Source organism: Haemaphysalis longicornis, unplaced genomic scaffold (assembly GCF_048455015.1).
Source record: "Haemaphysalis longicornis isolate Haplotype H1 unplaced genomic scaffold, Haemaphysalis longicornis Haplotype H1 scaffold_3, whole genome shotgun sequence".
NCBI classification, from domain to species: Eukaryota; Metazoa; Arthropoda; class Arachnida; order Ixodida; family Ixodidae; genus Haemaphysalis; species Haemaphysalis longicornis.
Window position 1 is genome coordinate 233,001,680 of NW_027526335.1, and position 17,618 is coordinate 233,019,297.

General features: G+C 48.7%; 2 protein-coding genes across 2 annotated transcripts in view; one reads left to right on the top strand and one right to left on the bottom strand.

Annotated features, from left to right (window-relative positions):
• Positions 1-17,618, bottom strand: part of LOC144175765 (uncharacterized) — a 419,826-nt gene that overhangs the window by 224,965 nt on the left and 177,243 nt on the right. The window lies entirely within an intron of this gene.
• Positions 1-17,618, top strand: part of Pck (Claudin superfamily protein pickel) — a 38,244-nt gene that overhangs the window by 12,700 nt on the left and 7,926 nt on the right. Inside the window, 2 exon segments of the mRNA XM_077705176.1 lie at positions 13,076-13,167; positions 13,169-13,296. Coding sequence (XP_077561302.1) covers positions 13,076-13,167; positions 13,169-13,296 — 220 coding nt within the window.

The window sequence follows — 17,618 nt, forward strand, 5'->3', positions numbered from 1 at the left end:
CCTAACATATGTATGACACAGAAAAGATGTTTTGTTAGACCCCTCAAAATTGGTCAATTTCCTGCAGTAACAAAAGAGTTAAGGTGCGTTGGCTAGGCCGACACGATGATGACAGGAAAGCGACGTCATTTTGTGAGTTGGCAGACCATCTTGTCATGCGACGCCGATGGCGACACGAACACATCGACTGTTCGAAAGTCCATGTGGTGTGACTGGCTTGCTGACTGAAGATGTCGACAATACCGATCGGCCGAACGGTGATCGGGAATCGATTGCGAAGCGAAAACTGCGCCCTGACAACATTCGGCTCTATTCTGTCAGTTCCTAGAGTATTATAAGTATTGTAAGGTCCATGAAGCCTATACAACTCAACACAAGCGCTGGCTTACGACGCTTCGGTTGTTCACTTCGGAATCGCAAACTTCATTTGTGTGCAGTTAACCCTTTGAAGGTCAAATTTTTTTGCCAAATGCGACCCCCCAGGGTCGATTTTTTTTATTGCTGATTTAAATTCTTCGGATGAATCTATTTTAAGAAAAAATTATCTTAATTTTTTTAGGGTGACCATAAAGTGACAAAAAAATCATTTGTGTTGTTACATATATGTGGTTTATTCATGAGTAACACAAGAAAAATTCTAAATAAAAATGAGAGAATAACACGCCGGCACCTTTTGATTGAATCACAATCAATAGACATCAGTATCGCAGGCGCAAAAAGCGGGACGCTACCAAAACCGGCCGCTGCACGCGCACGGCCGCGCGTGGCCGGATGTGGGGGCGATAGACGGCGCACCGCCCATAAAATACAAAAAAAAGGAGAAAAGAGCCTCATCAGTTTCGCAGGCGACCTTGGTCCGTGGCAGGCACAAGAAGCGAGAGGCGCCCGGCAGGCAATACCCAGCGCGCCCCCTCATTAGTGGATGCACAAGCGATAGCCGGCGTGCCGCTGAAGTTAATCATAGAAAAATAAAGAGAGCCATCGGCGCTTTGACGTATTTCCGAAGTGTGGCAGCACATGCCAAGCAACAGAACTCGGCGAAAAAGGCGCGCTTTTTAAAGATACAAGCAACGCCGTACATGTACGTCATTGACCATTGTGAAAGTGCTTGCCAATTCCGTACATGTACGGCCGTGACCCTAAAGGGTTAAGAGTAGAAGAAGAGTTACGGAAGGTTTATTAAGCAATGAGGAATCAGTATCAACCAAAGTTTTTAGTGTAAAGTGTAAAACAAAAGTACAGCAAGGACTATTCCCGTAGTGCGGAATCACAGTCGCAGTCGCAGGTTCAGGTAACCAGCCAGGGATTCTTGAAATCACGTAGAAAACATTGACGCGACACGAAGGGTGGGTTTCAATGTAGTATACGCACGGTGGCGTTTTTGTTGTTCTCCACAAGTATGGATAAATCGGCTGTTGTTCAAGGTACTGCGGCGAATTGCACAAGCAGTAATGGGTATTGTGCAGTCCTACCCCGTCTGCATTCTGGTAAGCTCGTTCAAGGCTTTGTTTTCCTTCACGCGGACCTTGGAGGGCGTCCATACAGAGATGGTTTCAGAGATGGGCTCAGTGGAGCTGTGGATCTCAGTGAGATCAGCTCTGGAAAGCTGAGTCTGCCAGGCGAGCGCAGTGCCTGCCACGGCACACCCGCACACCGACCGCCTTCAGCGCCTGCGAATGCACCTCCGCAGAAATGGATGTCGTAGCATTATTTGTGCGTATATCTACTACGTATTGCAACAAGGTCATGCGGAAACGTTATATCGTACGGGAAGCGTCTGAATGAAACAGGGCGTTGATAGAATGCTGTCGCCTTGCTGCTGAGCTGTAGGTTGACACAACAGGGGAGTGTGCGTTCAAGGCTTTGCATTCTCCCGTGGATTCTTCTTCTCTGCTTCCTTTTTTTGCAGACATGAAGTCATAGTTACTGCATTTTGAAAAGCACACATGAAGCGCGTGGATTACATACTGCTATGATGTACGAGCAGCTTTGGTGTGATGTACCCAGCATGCTGGTTAGCAGGCTGATTAGCTGGCGGTCAATGCACATGGGTGCGCGTTAAATTTGTTCATAATAAGGGCCCACAAGCACCGTTATAACAGTGTAGTTGTCACCCAGTGGTTCTCCTCTGCTTCATATAATATTTCATGTGCTTGTATCGCTGTAATAAGTCTACTGTAGCAATATTCAAGTGCCAAGGAACTCCCATCGTTATATCTAATCATTGTTATAAGCAGATTGCGAAAAAAGACGAAGCAGCACTCCAAACATTTTTTTTGCATGCAAGCAAGGTAATATTTGCGGAAAAGGAGCCACACTTGCCGCATGTGAAGCCAGTGCACATCTCTTTCAGGAGCATCTGTACGCGATTCACCTAGCTGAGTGAAAGGCCCTTGGAGAAAACGAAGTCCCCGAGGGACTGTGTCATGCGTTGGGCCTCCTGCGCTGCCTGAAGAACTGCGAGTTGGGCTTGTTGGTATAGCTTCGTGATGGGAAACAGCGCAAAACAAAACTTGGACACGAAAGACTAACGGGTCTTTCTTGTCCAAGTTTTGTTTTGAGCTGTTTCCCATCATGGACACCACCTGAATAGGCTGCGCAACTGCGTCGTCAAAGTTGTCACTGTCGCTGTTGTCCGCAGCACATATCCTCGCTACGGTGGCCTTGGAGTGAGGCACACGGAAGTTTCCAAAACACGGGCCCTGACTTCCCTTCCGCAGAAAAATGGAGGCAGTTGAAAAGGCACCCTGTCTAATTCGAAAAACAGTGCGCACATGGCACAACAAGCGAACGCGCGACTTGCGAATGAGCAGTAGCGCGGTCTTGCGAGCGGGTTCGGGATGATGCCAAAGCGGCGGCACCGGGAGGGGGCTTTGAAAGAAAACTGCTCTCCTCCTTCCGCTCCACTTTCTCGTAAGCGTTGCAGTCAACTCCTTTTTTGAGGGGTGGAAGGGATGTGAGGCTCATGGTGGCTTGTGGGGCATTTTTGGAGCACGCTGGAACCAGATCCAATCGTCATAGCCGATATCCCGTCAGTGGAGCATTGTAATAAGCAGTTTATTTTACCATGGAAAGCATACGAAAGTGGATGGTGCCATAGTTGTTCGTTGTTATGTCCGATATATTGTTATACAGTCGAGTCCCGCTACAACGAAATTCACGGGACACGCGAAAAATTTCGTTGTGGCGGAACTTCGTTAATGCAAAATTACTGTTATACATACGCCAAACGGCCAAGCCGCGAGCGAAACAATCGTCCGTGAAATTTCCGCGATGGCGGGAGGGGGGAAACCAAAGGCTGACATACCTAAGGCGGTCAATAAACTGTCTAACTTCACCAGAGAATGCATTTAGCGTCGCTCTTACACCATTTTCTTACATTGCGGCCAACCGCTAACTCAACGCTCGTGCCCGGGCGATCGCGAAACACGCATTTTGCGGCACATGCACCGCCGCAGTGAAGCGGTTTAAATTATCAAAATTTAACTGTATATGCATGAAAATCAGCAAGTTTGGCAAGCTTACGCTTACCGGAACTTTATTTCCAGAAGTCGGTGAGCCTGGCTTGCTTTCGCTTCACAGCAAGCAACGGCATTACGCGAGCCTCACAGTCAGTTAGAAGAGCCATCGCAATGTCATCGTCGTGTGCTCCTATAACTTTTCTGATAATATCAAAAGCGTCCATTACTTTGGAAGCAGTCGCTGGAGTCGGCGTGTCTTGGGGATCATCTTCCCCGGGCGACGAAACATCACCACGCTTTTGCACGCTCTCGACTATCTCAGCATCGGTCAACTCTTCATACACCTCTACGTTGGCGTCGACGTTAACGAAGTCGTCCAGCTGAAGATCGGCAGCCACAAATCCCTTGTCCTCAAGGTCCATCCACTGTGAAGCGATTAGTGCGTCTTCAGCCTGCTCTGACGTGGGCTCATCTTCGGCTTCGGTTGAGCTGGTCGCCGCTTGGTTGTTCCCAAAACCGCAGTGTTTGAAGCAGTTGAATATTGTTTCGCGCTTCAAAGTGCTCCACGCAGCAGCCATCATTTGAAGCGCCATGTACAGGTCGATTTTCGTCTCTCGGCCAGTTTCAATGTTCAGCAGAAGGCGCTGCATTAACCGGCTGCGGTACGCTCGTTTCAGGCTCACAATCACCCCTTGGTCCAACGGCTGTATTAGAGACGTACAGTTCGGAGGAAAGTACTTAACCTCTGTGTTCGTCAGAACAACGTCGTCGATTCGATGGGCCGAACAGTTGTCTAACAGTAAACAAACTTTGCGGCCTTGCCTCTTCATGTCGCAGTCGAAGGCGACAACCCACTCTGTGAAAATTGAGCGTGTAATCCAGGCCTTTTTGTTCGCTACATACTTTACCGGTAGTCCTCGATTGCCTTTAAAACACCGCGGCTTAGCACTTTTGCCGATTACAAGGGGTGGGTGCTTATCTGAACCGTCCATGTTGGCACACAGCAGCACCGTAACTCTCTTCTTGCTGTGCTTCCCACCGTGGCAACGCTGTCCTCTAAAATCAAGCGTCGTTGACGGTAGCATCTCGTAAAACAAGCCAGTCTCGTCAGCGTTATAAATGTCCGACGGACTGTACTGCTCAAGCAAGCTCGCGGCATTATCGGAAATCCACTCCGATGCAGCTTCCTCATCAGCGGCCGCCGACTCGCCAGACAGCACCTTGCCAACAATGCCGTGTCGGGTTTTGAAGCGGCTAAGCCACCCCGTGCTGGCCTTGAAATCGTCTAGGCCAAGCAAGCACGCGTACTGAAGGGCCTTCTGCTGCACAGTCGCTCCGCTCAGTGGAATGTTTCTTGCTCGTGCGTCCACAAACCACGTGTAGACGGCCTTGTCCAGCTCGTCATGTTTGGGCAGCGTCACTTTCTTGTGCTGTGAACACGTACCAGAAGCAAGAGCCTTGTGGATGGAGTCTTTGTCTTTTAGCACCGTCGACAGCGAGCTCGGTGAAATGCCGAAATCGTGGGCAATGTTCGCTTTCTTCCTACCGCCTTCTGCCTCGGCAATAATCTTTGCCTTCTCCTCGAGAGACAGAAATTTGCGCTTCTTCGTTTTTGTAGCCATTTCAACCAACACAACACAGAGAAAATCGAAGATCGCTGTCGCCACTGTCGCGGCCGCGTGATGACCACGGGTGGCTATGGATTGCAGTGGCTCAAATTCGCACTTTAGATTTGTCTCCTAATATGGCGGCCACTCAACTTCAGTGCGGTTCCAGTTTCGGTTTCGAAAACCTCGTTGAAGCGTGAATCCGATCGTCGCAGCTTTGGAAGGGCCGTCTAATTTGACTGCTCGGCAATGCCCATTTCAGTGAAGTGCCAGTTTCGTTCTCGAAAAGTTCGTTGAAGCGGAAATATCTAATAAAGCGCATTCGTTATTAAGGAGCTGTTTTGTGCTACTTTCTATGGGAAGCTGACGGGGAACCGAAAAACCTTCGTTGTGGCGAAAATTTCGTTGTAGCGGCGTTCGTTGTAGCGGGACTCGACTGTAATGGTATCATTGTAGGTGGACTCGACTGTATTTACAACTTATGGGGCAGACACTTGAGGTGTTGACGTTCCGAAATGTTTCGTCAGCTTGGATAGCATAAAATCATCATCTCTTCTTGAAGAAACTAAGGAATTGTTGTCTAATCAACTGAAAAGCTAAGAAAAGTACAAATAAGACATCGAGCAATAAAAGTTGGAAGTACAGTATATGAATGCAGGACGAAATTTTTGCGTTCGAGGAGGAAGAGCAGGAAGAACTTTATCTTTTCCACTGTGATTGGGGTCACTCCGGACCAGTGAGGGGGTCCTCAGTGAACTAGATTCTGTTCGTGTGACTTTTGCTGCTAAGGTGTTAACAGTAATTGTTGCTAAGGTAATTGTTGACGGTAGGGTGTTGGTAAGGTTGACGGTTTGCTGCTATTTCTAACAGAGGTTTCACGCCGGACCCGTTCGCGTAGAGAAAAAAAAAATCCCCAAATATGAATATTGTGTAATTTATTCCAATATGCTTATTCAATGTTCTGCTTACCCCTTCCCCCAACTCCTCCTTGCAAAGAGTTTGTTTTTTGGGGGGCGTGTTTTTATACAGCTGGTGCGCTCGGCTACACCTGGAAGCCCATAAAGTTTCTTGGTGGAGGGTGCAACGTAGACCGAAAGCTACCCACTCCTACCTGTAAGGCTGGAAAGGGGGATATTATCTGTCTTGCACTGATCCTGCAGGACCGAACAACAATGCATAAAAAGCAGGTAACACGTTCCGCCTGATACACACGTACTATTTTGCTGAGCTTATAAATGAAGTGATTAATTTAGAATCGGCATTGAATTTCCAGTCCTCAAGACTTTGTACTCCAGTGTACATTCCACCTATTAATGTTAGCACTTCCGCAAATGCAAACAAATGTGAATCTCATACTGTTACATGTAGTATGGAGCATCACATTTGGATCAATGACCACGTGGTCCAGTTATTAGTTCTGCAGTCGCTAGTGTACTCACATGGATGGAATACCCTTCGCGGAAACATCGTGCAACGTCTGATGTGTTTGCAAACAAAACCTCTTCTTTTGTGGGTTTGAAAAATATAAATTATGTTTTCTTTTGAAGTAAAACATGCAAATCTTGAGGAGGTTCTGCCCGCAGGCAGGCTGGACAGACGCCTTTCTCGTGGACGTCACGCCTCTACGGCCTTTATTGGCCTTCGCACATGCGAGTTCAACCAATTCAACCTGCACTGTGTGGCAGAATTATTGTACAATTTCGTAGTTCATTTTGAACCTAAAAGAGGCTACAATATGCTTCATCCGTGCTGCAAAAAGAAGAGCGCGCCCCAGCCACTTTTGTCCTGGTTTGCGGGGACCGACCCAGAGGTGCACATATCTGCCGATGGTGGCGCGGGCTCCGTATCGCCCTCTGGGTGCTGTCCCGGGTCTATAGGACAATTTCAGACGTCTCACGTTCCGTTCTTCGTCTGCAAAAGTGAAACTTATGGCCACCGGAGAAATAGTTGCGAAAGAGCGTCGCTGTGTTATGATTGACCCGGAACCAACAGAAGTCTGCATGAAGCTTCTCTGGCTTCCTGAACGCCTAGGAGATGCCTACGTGCGTAAAACACTGCAGCCCTATGGCAAAGTTATGTCTACATTGGGAGGCAAGTGGAAAGCTCCTGGGATGGAGAATGTGCAGACACTCAACTGTGACAGTTGTGGGAATCGTGGAGAACCGCGACCCGCGATCCCGAGCCGGCGCGCACTTCGGGAGAGACGCTTGTGCGCTGAAGCCGGTCCGGCGCTCCGCTGGTTCATCGGCGTTCCCCGAGAGATGGCGCCACCAATGTGTGCGGGGATAGGCGCGCGGGCGCGGGCGGGGCAAACGTGCACGCACGGGAGTCGGGAGAGTCTCGTCGGAGACCCGGTTGGGGCGAGATCGGCGGAACGCGATGGCGGCGGTGATGGATACATGCATCTCAGGTGGGAGCTTTGTTTGTCGCGCGCCGTGAGTGCCTGCCTCCCGTTCGCGGTCACGACCCGGACGGCGTGATTAGTGAACGCCGTCGAGCCTTGGGCTCGCATGCTTTGGGATTCCCCAAATAAACGGCTGTGCTTCGGCACTACTGTCTACTGTGTTCTCGTATCGGCGAACCTCGCTGGGCTGCCATAGCCATGGGAGCCCGCGTGGTTGACACGCCGGGAGCTAGCGTGGTGGCTTACGCCAGGACTGGCTAGTCGCCCCGAGGAACCCCTCACATATCCCACACAGTGGAGTGGCTATCGGCGACATTCCCCATCATCGGCGGCGTACAGTGTCTTGTTCTCATTTCCGGGAAGCCGCCTTTGTGTTTGTGCCGCAACCGGGTTTGTCAGTCACATTTGCCGCCAGTGCAGCATGCTCAGGTGTGGGGACCGCCACCGGTTCAGACAGTCGGCCGACGAGTGTGTTGTTACTTACGCGGACAAACCCTGGCAGGGCCAGCGTTCTCTGGACAAGGTTTCTGCAGGAGCTTTTAATGGATGCCACAGGGGTTCTTGATGCAACAGGTGACTGCTTCGGTGGTCCGCGCCAGTGGCTCACCTTCGACGTCTGCAGTTAATGGCTCCTCGAGCAGTGCTGCACCGGACATAACGGTTGCCCCCTGTGGGGTGGCATTTGAGGTGTCCATTTCATCCCTTGGAGCCGGTGCCAGGGTAGCCCAACGTGCAAGCTACTCAAGAGTGGCCATTCTTGCACGAACTGGGGGAGTCGGCGGCGACTACTGTTACTGAGGTCGCAGTGCCAGGGAACCTGATGGGCAGCCAATCTGCTGGGCAGACAGTGGCACCTTCTACGCCTCAAAGTTGGGACCTCCACCGCCCCAGCCCAGCACCAAAGCGCCTGGCTTCCTTTTCCGGGGGGCAGACGGTGCACTTCTCAGGAAAAGCCCCCGTGACGGAAGGCGACCAGGAAAAAGGGAGGGCATTCCCAGTCACACGCTGAACACAGTTCGGGGTCAGTTCGAGTGATCCGCCTCGTACCAGTCCCATGGCAGAACTCGCGGACATGTGAAACTCCCAGCCGCTCCATGGTGACCTACCACAGTTATTAAGCTTGGCAACACTGACTGTAAACGGTTTACGTTCCGGGCAGAAACAGATACAGCTCCGCCTGTTGCTCTCCAGAACTGACTTGCACTTCATTGCAGTGCACGAGAAAACGCAGTAGTGGTGACGTGGTCGAGAGATTTTGCCGCCCTTCCTTTCTGATTACGAGGTCCCGCATTCAATCGTCCTGTCGGCAGGCTGTCTCTCGTTTCTAAAAAAGGAATGGCCATACTCTGCCCTCACACATCAGGTGGAAGAGGGACGGTTCATCTGTTGTGTACCGTGGTGATAAGGCAGTGTCTCTGCACTCAGTGACAGCGGCCAACGCGGCAGTTGTGGCTGGGCTGGGTGGCTTCCATTGCGTCTTTGAGCCATGTGATCGCACCCAACCTCTATCATGCGAGGATAAAAGCACTGAGGTTTGGTCATCCATCACTGTCGCTTCTGGTCTAGTGGACACTGGTTTACCAGAGACAGGGACCTGTTTAAGCGCACATTTTCAAGGGCTTTGCCACGTTCGGCTTGACAGGGCTTACATTTCCTCAGCGCTCTTCTCCGACCGTCCTGTGTGTGAAGTCAAACCCATTGCCTTCTTGGATGACTGTCTCGTTGTGAGCCTGGGCAGAAGGGGTAGCAGTACTTCTAGATTACAACGAGTTGTCTTATGAAATGAGGGCTTTTGTGGCCGTGTGCAGGAAACACTGGTGGCATGGCTTTCCGTGCACCTGCTTTTACTTGCAGCATGGGGGCTGTCCAAGCAGGAAGTTGAGGACGTACCGTGAAACCGGAATATAGGTTGACCTGGTACATAGGTCGACCCCCTATCTTCATGTGGGAAAAGTTGACAAAAAAATAATACTAGTTCGGCACAGAAGTGCACACACAATGTCTATATTCATTTTCGACGGCCGTCCGTCACTGCCACCCACTATGCCTGCCGAAGCCAAACTGGCATTGCGCCACCATATTCCCATTCTGCTCGGCGACTCAATCGCCTTCAGCTTAAACGGAGCGGTAAACTGGCGTTGACTTTCGCCACTCATCTCGGAGCAGACATGTACAGAAATGTACGCACGCTCACACACAAGACGAGGAAAAGACTAAAAACTAGAGAAAAGCGAAAAGCAAATAAAGGCCTCATAGTGCGAGAGGGCAGTCCGACACAAAGGGCAATGGCGACAAAGGGCAATGACACTTGCACATTGTTGCCAGACAACAATTTACGTTCTGCCAATGTAATATAAGACGGGTGGCTTTTGTGTGGATTTTTTTTGAAAGAAAACTCTACCTATATACCGGTTATACGGTACCTTTTCAGTGTGGTTCGATTAATGCTTTCTACAAGCATTACCAGGAAAAATCATAACTCCACTAATACTTACCGTTTTAACAAAATTCTTGAAGGAGGTGATTACTAGAACCAGAGTCCTTCAATGCTTCTCTGGTCATGAAACTCCCGGCCAAATTTCGTACGGGGACAAAGGCTACCGCGAGGCGCGCCACCGCAGATCGGAGGGCATCGGGCGGACGCCGCTGCTCTGTAGCCAGAGCGGCAGGCAGGAACGCAGTAGCAGCATGCCCGTTGGCACCAAGTTTTTTCGCCACTCAGAACATGATAAATTCATTTTAGCGGCCCACGACACGTAAAGCGAAAGCGCCCAGCTGATAAGGCGGCGAGCGTCTGTTTTATCTTACCCCGTGGTCTGTTCCCTGCCAAACGCGCTCTGACCACGCCCCCGGCTGCCCTCCGATCAACACCAGCGCCGCGGCGCGGCAACGTACCAAGCGTGACGGCGAAGTTTCATGACCAGAAAGGCATTGAGGGACTCTGCTAGAACATTGAATCATTTGAAAATGTGAACATCATGTATAAGCAAAACCTCTTTTAGGGTCCCTTTATTCGTGAACGTTAAAAAAATATTCATATATCTTTACCAGGCAGTGAGGGAGGACATCTGAAAATCAACTTTACCAAACCAACTGAACATACAGACCCGCATCTTATTTGCAAGCCGGTAAAGGTGGCACCAGCGGGAATCGAATTGTTGGTTTGAGATCCATGCCAAACGGTGGTGCCACTGGGTCACCCTAGCAACATTAACATTGGGATCTATGATGACACATACTGAACTCTACGCCAATATTTCTGTGAACCATGCATTCTGTTTCTTTACTTCTGTGTTTTGTTTTTACTCTCTGGCCATGTCTGGCTGTTATCTGTGTTCGAAGCAAAGCGCATGTATCCTCTTTCTTTTGTATGTCGTGCTCGCCATTTCCTTTTATACCACACTGTTGTCATTCAACATGAATGTTCCATTTTGATTGCCGTTGTTCTCAATCTCACACGATGATTCTGGAATAACGCGGAAAGATAAACCCTCACAGGGCGAGTGCTGCAAAATTCGATTCCCGACACTCGTCTGCGTATGTCACTTTGTTGAGTGCTCTTTGGCCGATTGTGCATTCTTTGAGTGTTTAGCAGGGTACAATTTCGCTCCAGCAGACTTTGTTCGTTGAACAAAACTGCATCGTCCTTGGCTACATGACGTCAGGTGGGGTGCTGGGTACGTCATGCCGTTCATGGCGATGCACAACATACAGGTTCCACTTGGCGTGGCGAGATGGCCTCCTGCTGTGCAATTGTGTGGTCCGTTCCAACTTGTCTAACTTTCAGTGTCGACACGAATGATTCACTCATCATTGAATACGGTATTTACACGATTGTAAGTCGACGCAAACGCAGGTCAACCCCCCAAAACTGCATCTCTTAAAAAAAATGTGAGCGTTGCCTAGAAGAAAACCGTATCACAAAGAGAAGCTCTTCCATCTACTACCAATACCCCCCATACGGCGGCTCTTCCATCAATGATCGATGCTCCTAGAGCCGTGCCAGATCAGAACAGCTTTTGTATAGGCACGCGAAATAACCACGCACTGTGGGTTGAGCGGGAAACTTTATTCCCAATCATGAGAACACATTCGCTGCGAGACGACAACCATCGAAGCTTCCGGCAGCGGCCACTGCCGCGTGATACTAAAACAACATGGCAGCTGACAGAAGCGGCCGCTCGCGATTTCCTTTTATTCGTGCATACGCTGCTCGCATTCAGGAAGCGTTTTGTTCGTCTCTAAGAAACAAAATGAGTACTATTAGCAAATCCCTTGAATCAATGCATGGCTCTAACGTAGCCACAATCACATATCACATTGTTCAGTGCACTTACGAACACAATGGTAGGAGGTTAGTCGCTCTGAGTACGGTGGGCAAAGGTCACAGATCAGGAACGCCAACGTTTAAAGTCGGCATCACCTTTATAGATGCCAGAATGTATGCAATGGTAAATTAATTGAAAAAAAAATGGTAAAGCATATTTAAAAAAATGGTAAAAAAAATTAAAAAAAAATGGTAAACCATAGCCATGGAAACGAGGGTGCAGAGCTGTCCCCACCTCGTAGCGCCCCGGATTTCTCGTTTCTCTTGCCGTCACTAGCGGTACACGGTTCGACTTCAATTCTAAGTCGACCCCCCAACACTGGATTGTCAAATTTTAAAAAAAGGGTCGACCTACAATCGTGTAAATACAGTAGTTGGCTCCAGTGTCTATTAGTGCGACTACGTCAAGGCCGTTGATGGATAGCTGAACATCGGGTGTTGTCGTCTTCAAATTTTGGGTGCATCGCAGTGTCATATCATGGCTGGTGCGCGTTGAAGGTCATTTTCTGCGAGTTGACAACTGCAGCGCCACTTGCGACTCCTGCCTTTGGGGCAAGGGCAACGCGATGATGGCAATGTGCCGCGACATGGTAATGCTGTCACGGTGGAAGTACCTTAATTGGAGGGGTCGATGCGACGATGGCAGAGCGTAGTAACAACGGTAACATTTGAATACATAACAAAGAGAAAATAAAACAATGACGAATTGGCCCCATAAATGCCTTGTCCCCTTAACCATGTCTGATGCTACTGGCATTGTTATTAAAATGTTGTCTTTGTAAAGTGGACATGCAACCTAGTTTGTGCGTGCATTTTTCCCTCTTTTTTCGATCTATCATCCATCTAGCCCACTGCAGGGTAGGCCTCTCCCATTAATTCCAATTATCCCGGCTGTGGCGACCAATTTATCCCCACAAAGATTTTGTCTGCCCACCTAATGCCGTGCTTTTCTCTAGGGATACTCTGTTACCCTGAATGGCCAACGGTTCTTCACATTACATGCCCCGAGGTTTCTACTAATAACGGTTCCCTGACCCACTCCACTCTCTTCTTGTCCCTGATTGTATTGGACATAATGTTTGCCTTAATGTCTGATGGCATTAGGCATTAAATATTCTCCCCAAGCTTCTTTGTGCGAACATCCCTGTTTTGTGCACCTGTGAATTCAAAGCTGTGGACCAGTTTGTGGATGTGTTTTATCTTTGGGGTCTCTAGAGCCTAACGGCCCCGGCTTCAGACGCCGAGTTGTGACCCCGCTTGCATCCCGTTTGTGCAGCGGTGCCGGTGTTCCTGTCGGTGTCGGTGTTCGGGGGCCTGTGCTTTGAGCGGTCGTGGCTGCAGTACCCCATCTACAACCACCTCTCGTGGGGCCTACGCGCTGGCCGTGGTGGCCTTCTTCTTCCACGCCTTCGCTGCCCTCATGCTGCTCGGGGAGACCTTCAAGGCGAGGGAGCGCCGCCGCCGCGCAAACAACCTCATCTACAACATGCAACCCAGGTCCTGAGCTGGCACCGTTGGCTGCGTGCATGCTACTACGTGCACCGCTCTGTTTCGGTATTTGTGTGCAGTGCTGGGAGTGGGTGAACATATCGCAAGCGCCCTTGGTGCTGTGAACGCAAGCATCCGTGTGCATCCTTCCTTCTCACCGCAAAGTCAGCCGTTGCACAAAAACTCTTATTGACACTATTCATTGGAGCTGCTGTGAACACGTTGCCATAGCCCATGTGGCGTGTTCTTCTGGCATTCGGCTGCTTTTCCTATTGAAACAGCTTGGCGAAGGCTGCAGGTAGAAGACTAAAGGCTGCTGCCAATACAATGTTTTCTCCGTCGATGTGCCTCCAAACGGTCTTAGTGTAGGAGCGCTGCTCACAAATACCGTGACAGAGCATAGTTCCGCAAGCTTTTAAAGCGGTGGGGCAGCTAACGTCAGCACTACCGTTCTGTTTACGCACTTCGACTACCTTTGCAGAGGAGATTAGCTGGTGGCAGTTATATGTGGAGTTGCATCCCAGGTGTTTGCACATCTGCGTGTGTAGGCGTGTGGGGGTGGCTGGCCGGTGGTCGTAGGATCAGCATCACTGGTCTTGCAGATGTTAGTTGGATAGGGCAGGGCGCCAACTGGCACCACTATGGTGGCTGCATACTTGTCCTCTCATTTGGTTGCCATCCATGCAGTGCCAACATCTGCACACGTGCTTCACAGTAAACAAACGATTGCCACTAGCTGCATGACCCAGTGTGCTAAACACTGAAGCCTAGCAAAACTTGTCGTTGAGCTAGGTTGGTACATACTTGCATAAAGAGGAAAACATGGCACAAACTAGAAGAGGACAAAGAAGAGAAGACAGGCACCTGTTTGCGTCGTGTCTTCTCTTCTTTGTCCTTCTCTAGTTTTGCGCCACATTCTCTTCTCTATTCAAGCCTAGCACAATGCCTTTAGGTTGTCTGCGTTAAAGTAGTTGAAACGAAACTCGCAGTCCTTGCGGACAGGAAAGATGAAGCAGCTATTCATTTTTCTGAGTGTACTTTGTGAGCAACTTGACATTGGTGAAGCGCACAACCACAAGCGACAAATGCGCTGCCAGTCATACGTCATCACCCCATGTGTCTCGTACCTTGTCCCTGACGGCTCGCACAAGCAGTGCTTACCTTGTGCTGTCCATCATGGGAGAAATGCATTTAAAGGGGGCCCATCCAGGACAAAAAACACAAGTTTCGGTGCATTAAAACTGGCAGCAATGATTACCCCCTCTTATAGCAAACCTTTTGAAACAAAATAAAACAAGATATTTGCAGAAAAAAAAATATGCAGCAGTGGCAAACTCCACAGACACTTTTCCAGCGATTTTTTTCTTCTGTGCAGTCCCTTGTTTTGTGCGAAATGGTGGGCCGCCAAACGTAGGCCCATTGCCAAGAAAAACATGTCCTGGGTGATCTGATTTGTGTCCCTGGGTCACATCACTGGAAATGCTAATGTGCACAGCGATAGAAAAACATTTTTAGTGCTGGCCTTGTTACAATGCCACGGACTGGCCCCATATTACATCACTGTGTCCCATGGAGGAAAATTCAATTATTTTTTTAAATCCTTCTTGCATTTAAAAGAAAACGTCCTTTCATGGTTTAGAAATGGAGGGCCCAGTTTCTTTTGATGCTGAAACGAAGCTGTGTTTCCGTCTTTTGTGGGCCCCCTTCAAAGGACCAAAAGGGCCATTTCGAGACGAAACAAAAGTTTGTCGGTGGTGTTTTCTTTCTACTTTTGTTTTCACCGTGTGGCTCGTGAAAAGTGTGGTCCGAGTGCACCCCCCTTTTCACTCACCCCTTTTTTGTTTTAGCTCTGGACTTTTCGTGAGAATAAGGGCAGGCCACTTTTAGCTATGTTTTTCATACTTTTTAGCAGTGATTGAAACGTTTGTGGTATTTTTATTGGCACGCTTGAAGTCCTCAGGTAGGAAATCAGCAACAGCTCAGTATCCTGGTGTTTTTTTATGAAAAACATATTTTTTACCGTCTTTTTGGACAGTCCCATTATAAACCAAGTGCAAACAGAGCACCAAGCCAGTCCAGCGCGTATTTTTACTTGCACTCTAGGTCCTCAGGTGAGACGGGTAACTACTGCACTAAACCCTGAGCTGACTGGAAGGTGCGTAAACTGATTGTTTTATAAACCACCGTGTAGTTTGTTTCCAACTGTTGCAAAAGGCTTTGCATAGTGTATGTGGTGGAAAAAAACCAGTGAGGGGGGGCAGTTTGAGTGGGATGCTTTTAGTTTTCTGGGCCCCAAACAGGGGCCCCTTTTTGTAGGAAAGCACATTGCAGCGCAGCAGCAGAAGCTCTGGGTTTAAACATTTTAAACCTTAGTTTAAAATGGGCCCTTAGTTTTCATTAAAAGTGCGAAAAGTTGGAAAGAGTGAAACTGGTAGTTTGTTCCTGGAGGTGGGACCCCGCCTGCGGTGGGCCTTTAGTGGGCTACGGTGGACGCTCTGTGGGAGCCCTGAGGGACGTGGGGGGCCCGATCCCAGAAAAACACAAAGTTTGCTGCTTTTTCAAAAGAAGGACGCTAAGCGAAAAACACCCAATGCGTCCGAGATTTTCTGTGCACGTTTCAAGATTTTCCAGGTGGTCCTGAGTTTAAATCCGGGGGGCCCTTTTCCACTAAGCAGCTTTCAGTGCAGAAAATATGAAATTATTGGCCCACAAGTGCGTGCAAAAAAATCATAAAAATTTTTGAGAAAAGCGCAAGAATTTAAACTTCACACTGTTTGCATATTTGTGATTTAAGGCATAAAGTTTGGGGCTAGTTGGTTTATCTGACCTGTATTTTTACTAGCGAAAAAAATAGACCGCGGATGAAGAAGAAGTAACACAGGGACACTAGCGGAGTGGTCCCCTGTGTACTTCTTTGTCCGCGTCTATTTTTTCGCTAGTAAAAATGCAGGACATATTGGGGAGCCCATGGTAAGCCCGTAAACGTATTGCCCACCCCAATTTTGAAGTGGGGCAAACGTTTGGTAAAAGTTAAGGTGTCTTCTATATACATAGCAGCGTGTTTTAGTTTGCTACTTTAGCTAAAAACAATGTAGCGAGGGAAGACAGGAAAATTAGCCATTGCCGCTTGCAATGTGATTTCCTACAGGGATTTTTTAAAACACGAGGAAAACTGGAGGGCCCCCACTTAAACATCCGCCCACTGCATAGCTGCCCTTATTTTTCAAAGCAGGGTGCAATAAGCTCTACACTGCCCTTCCGCTTTGCCCCAGTGAAATCACAGCTCTAGCAAATGCAAGGAAACATTCTGAGTGGAACAGCGGAGATGCATGGAAGAATGCATTGTCCCTTTTGAGGCTAATGAAGCAGTAACATTTTAGCATGGTTTGTGTTTAGAAGAAACATGACGCACATACGTCTGGGGCACCCTTGGCAGCAGTTTGCACAGGAAAGTGAAAACAGCGAGTTTAAACACACACGCATGAGGGACGGCAGATTGCCTAGCTGCTGGCAGGACTTGTGTTTTTGGTTTAACAGGCAAACTAGAAAAGCCGGGGCCTGTTGCAAGAAACGAAGGTTTTTGCCTGGACCCCCTGGCGAAGGTGGAATGCTTGAATTCGTTTGTAGGGCCAGTTTGCTTTACATCTTTTTGAGAGGGCCTCGTTTCCGGGCATTAGGTTAGTATGGGTGATCCATAAAAGCTGCAGTGGTTAATGTCGCAAGGACATTTTACTTTTCTTTTTTGTTCTCTGGGCATGCTTAAAAAACAGTGAATGGAAATGCATCGTCCTCTTGGAAATTCAATGCTATGTAGGTTTGGGTTTATGCCAGGACCTCCTCATATGCTTGAAGTTTTTTCCCAAGCGGACGTATTTCACATGAGGGGAGTCGGTTTGTTTTGGAGATCCCGTGTAGAAATTTTATTTCGCAGCTGTCCCCATAGCTAAACAGTTTTTTTACGCTAAAAGGACAAGAAACGGAAAAATGTGTGGGAAAACACTTTCAGTTTACGCCTAAAAAATATGTCAGGTATGGCATATAGCCCCTTGGCCCCCCTAAGAGGGCGAATTTTTTTCGCAGTTGGGGCTTTTCCCACTGCAAATTTTCTTGAGCAAACAAAAATTCTATACCTGTAGGACTGCCCCCAGGGGAAATTGTTTGTGGAGTGATGTAGAATTTTCGCAGTTTTGTGAAAAATGCCAAACAGCTTTTCCTCCGTTTCTGTGAATTACCTCGCGGCGAAGAGTTTCAAAACAAGATTCCTGATGCTGTTTTTAAAACTTACAAACTGCAGCAACGATGGCGCAAGACATTTAAAATGTGCAATAGCA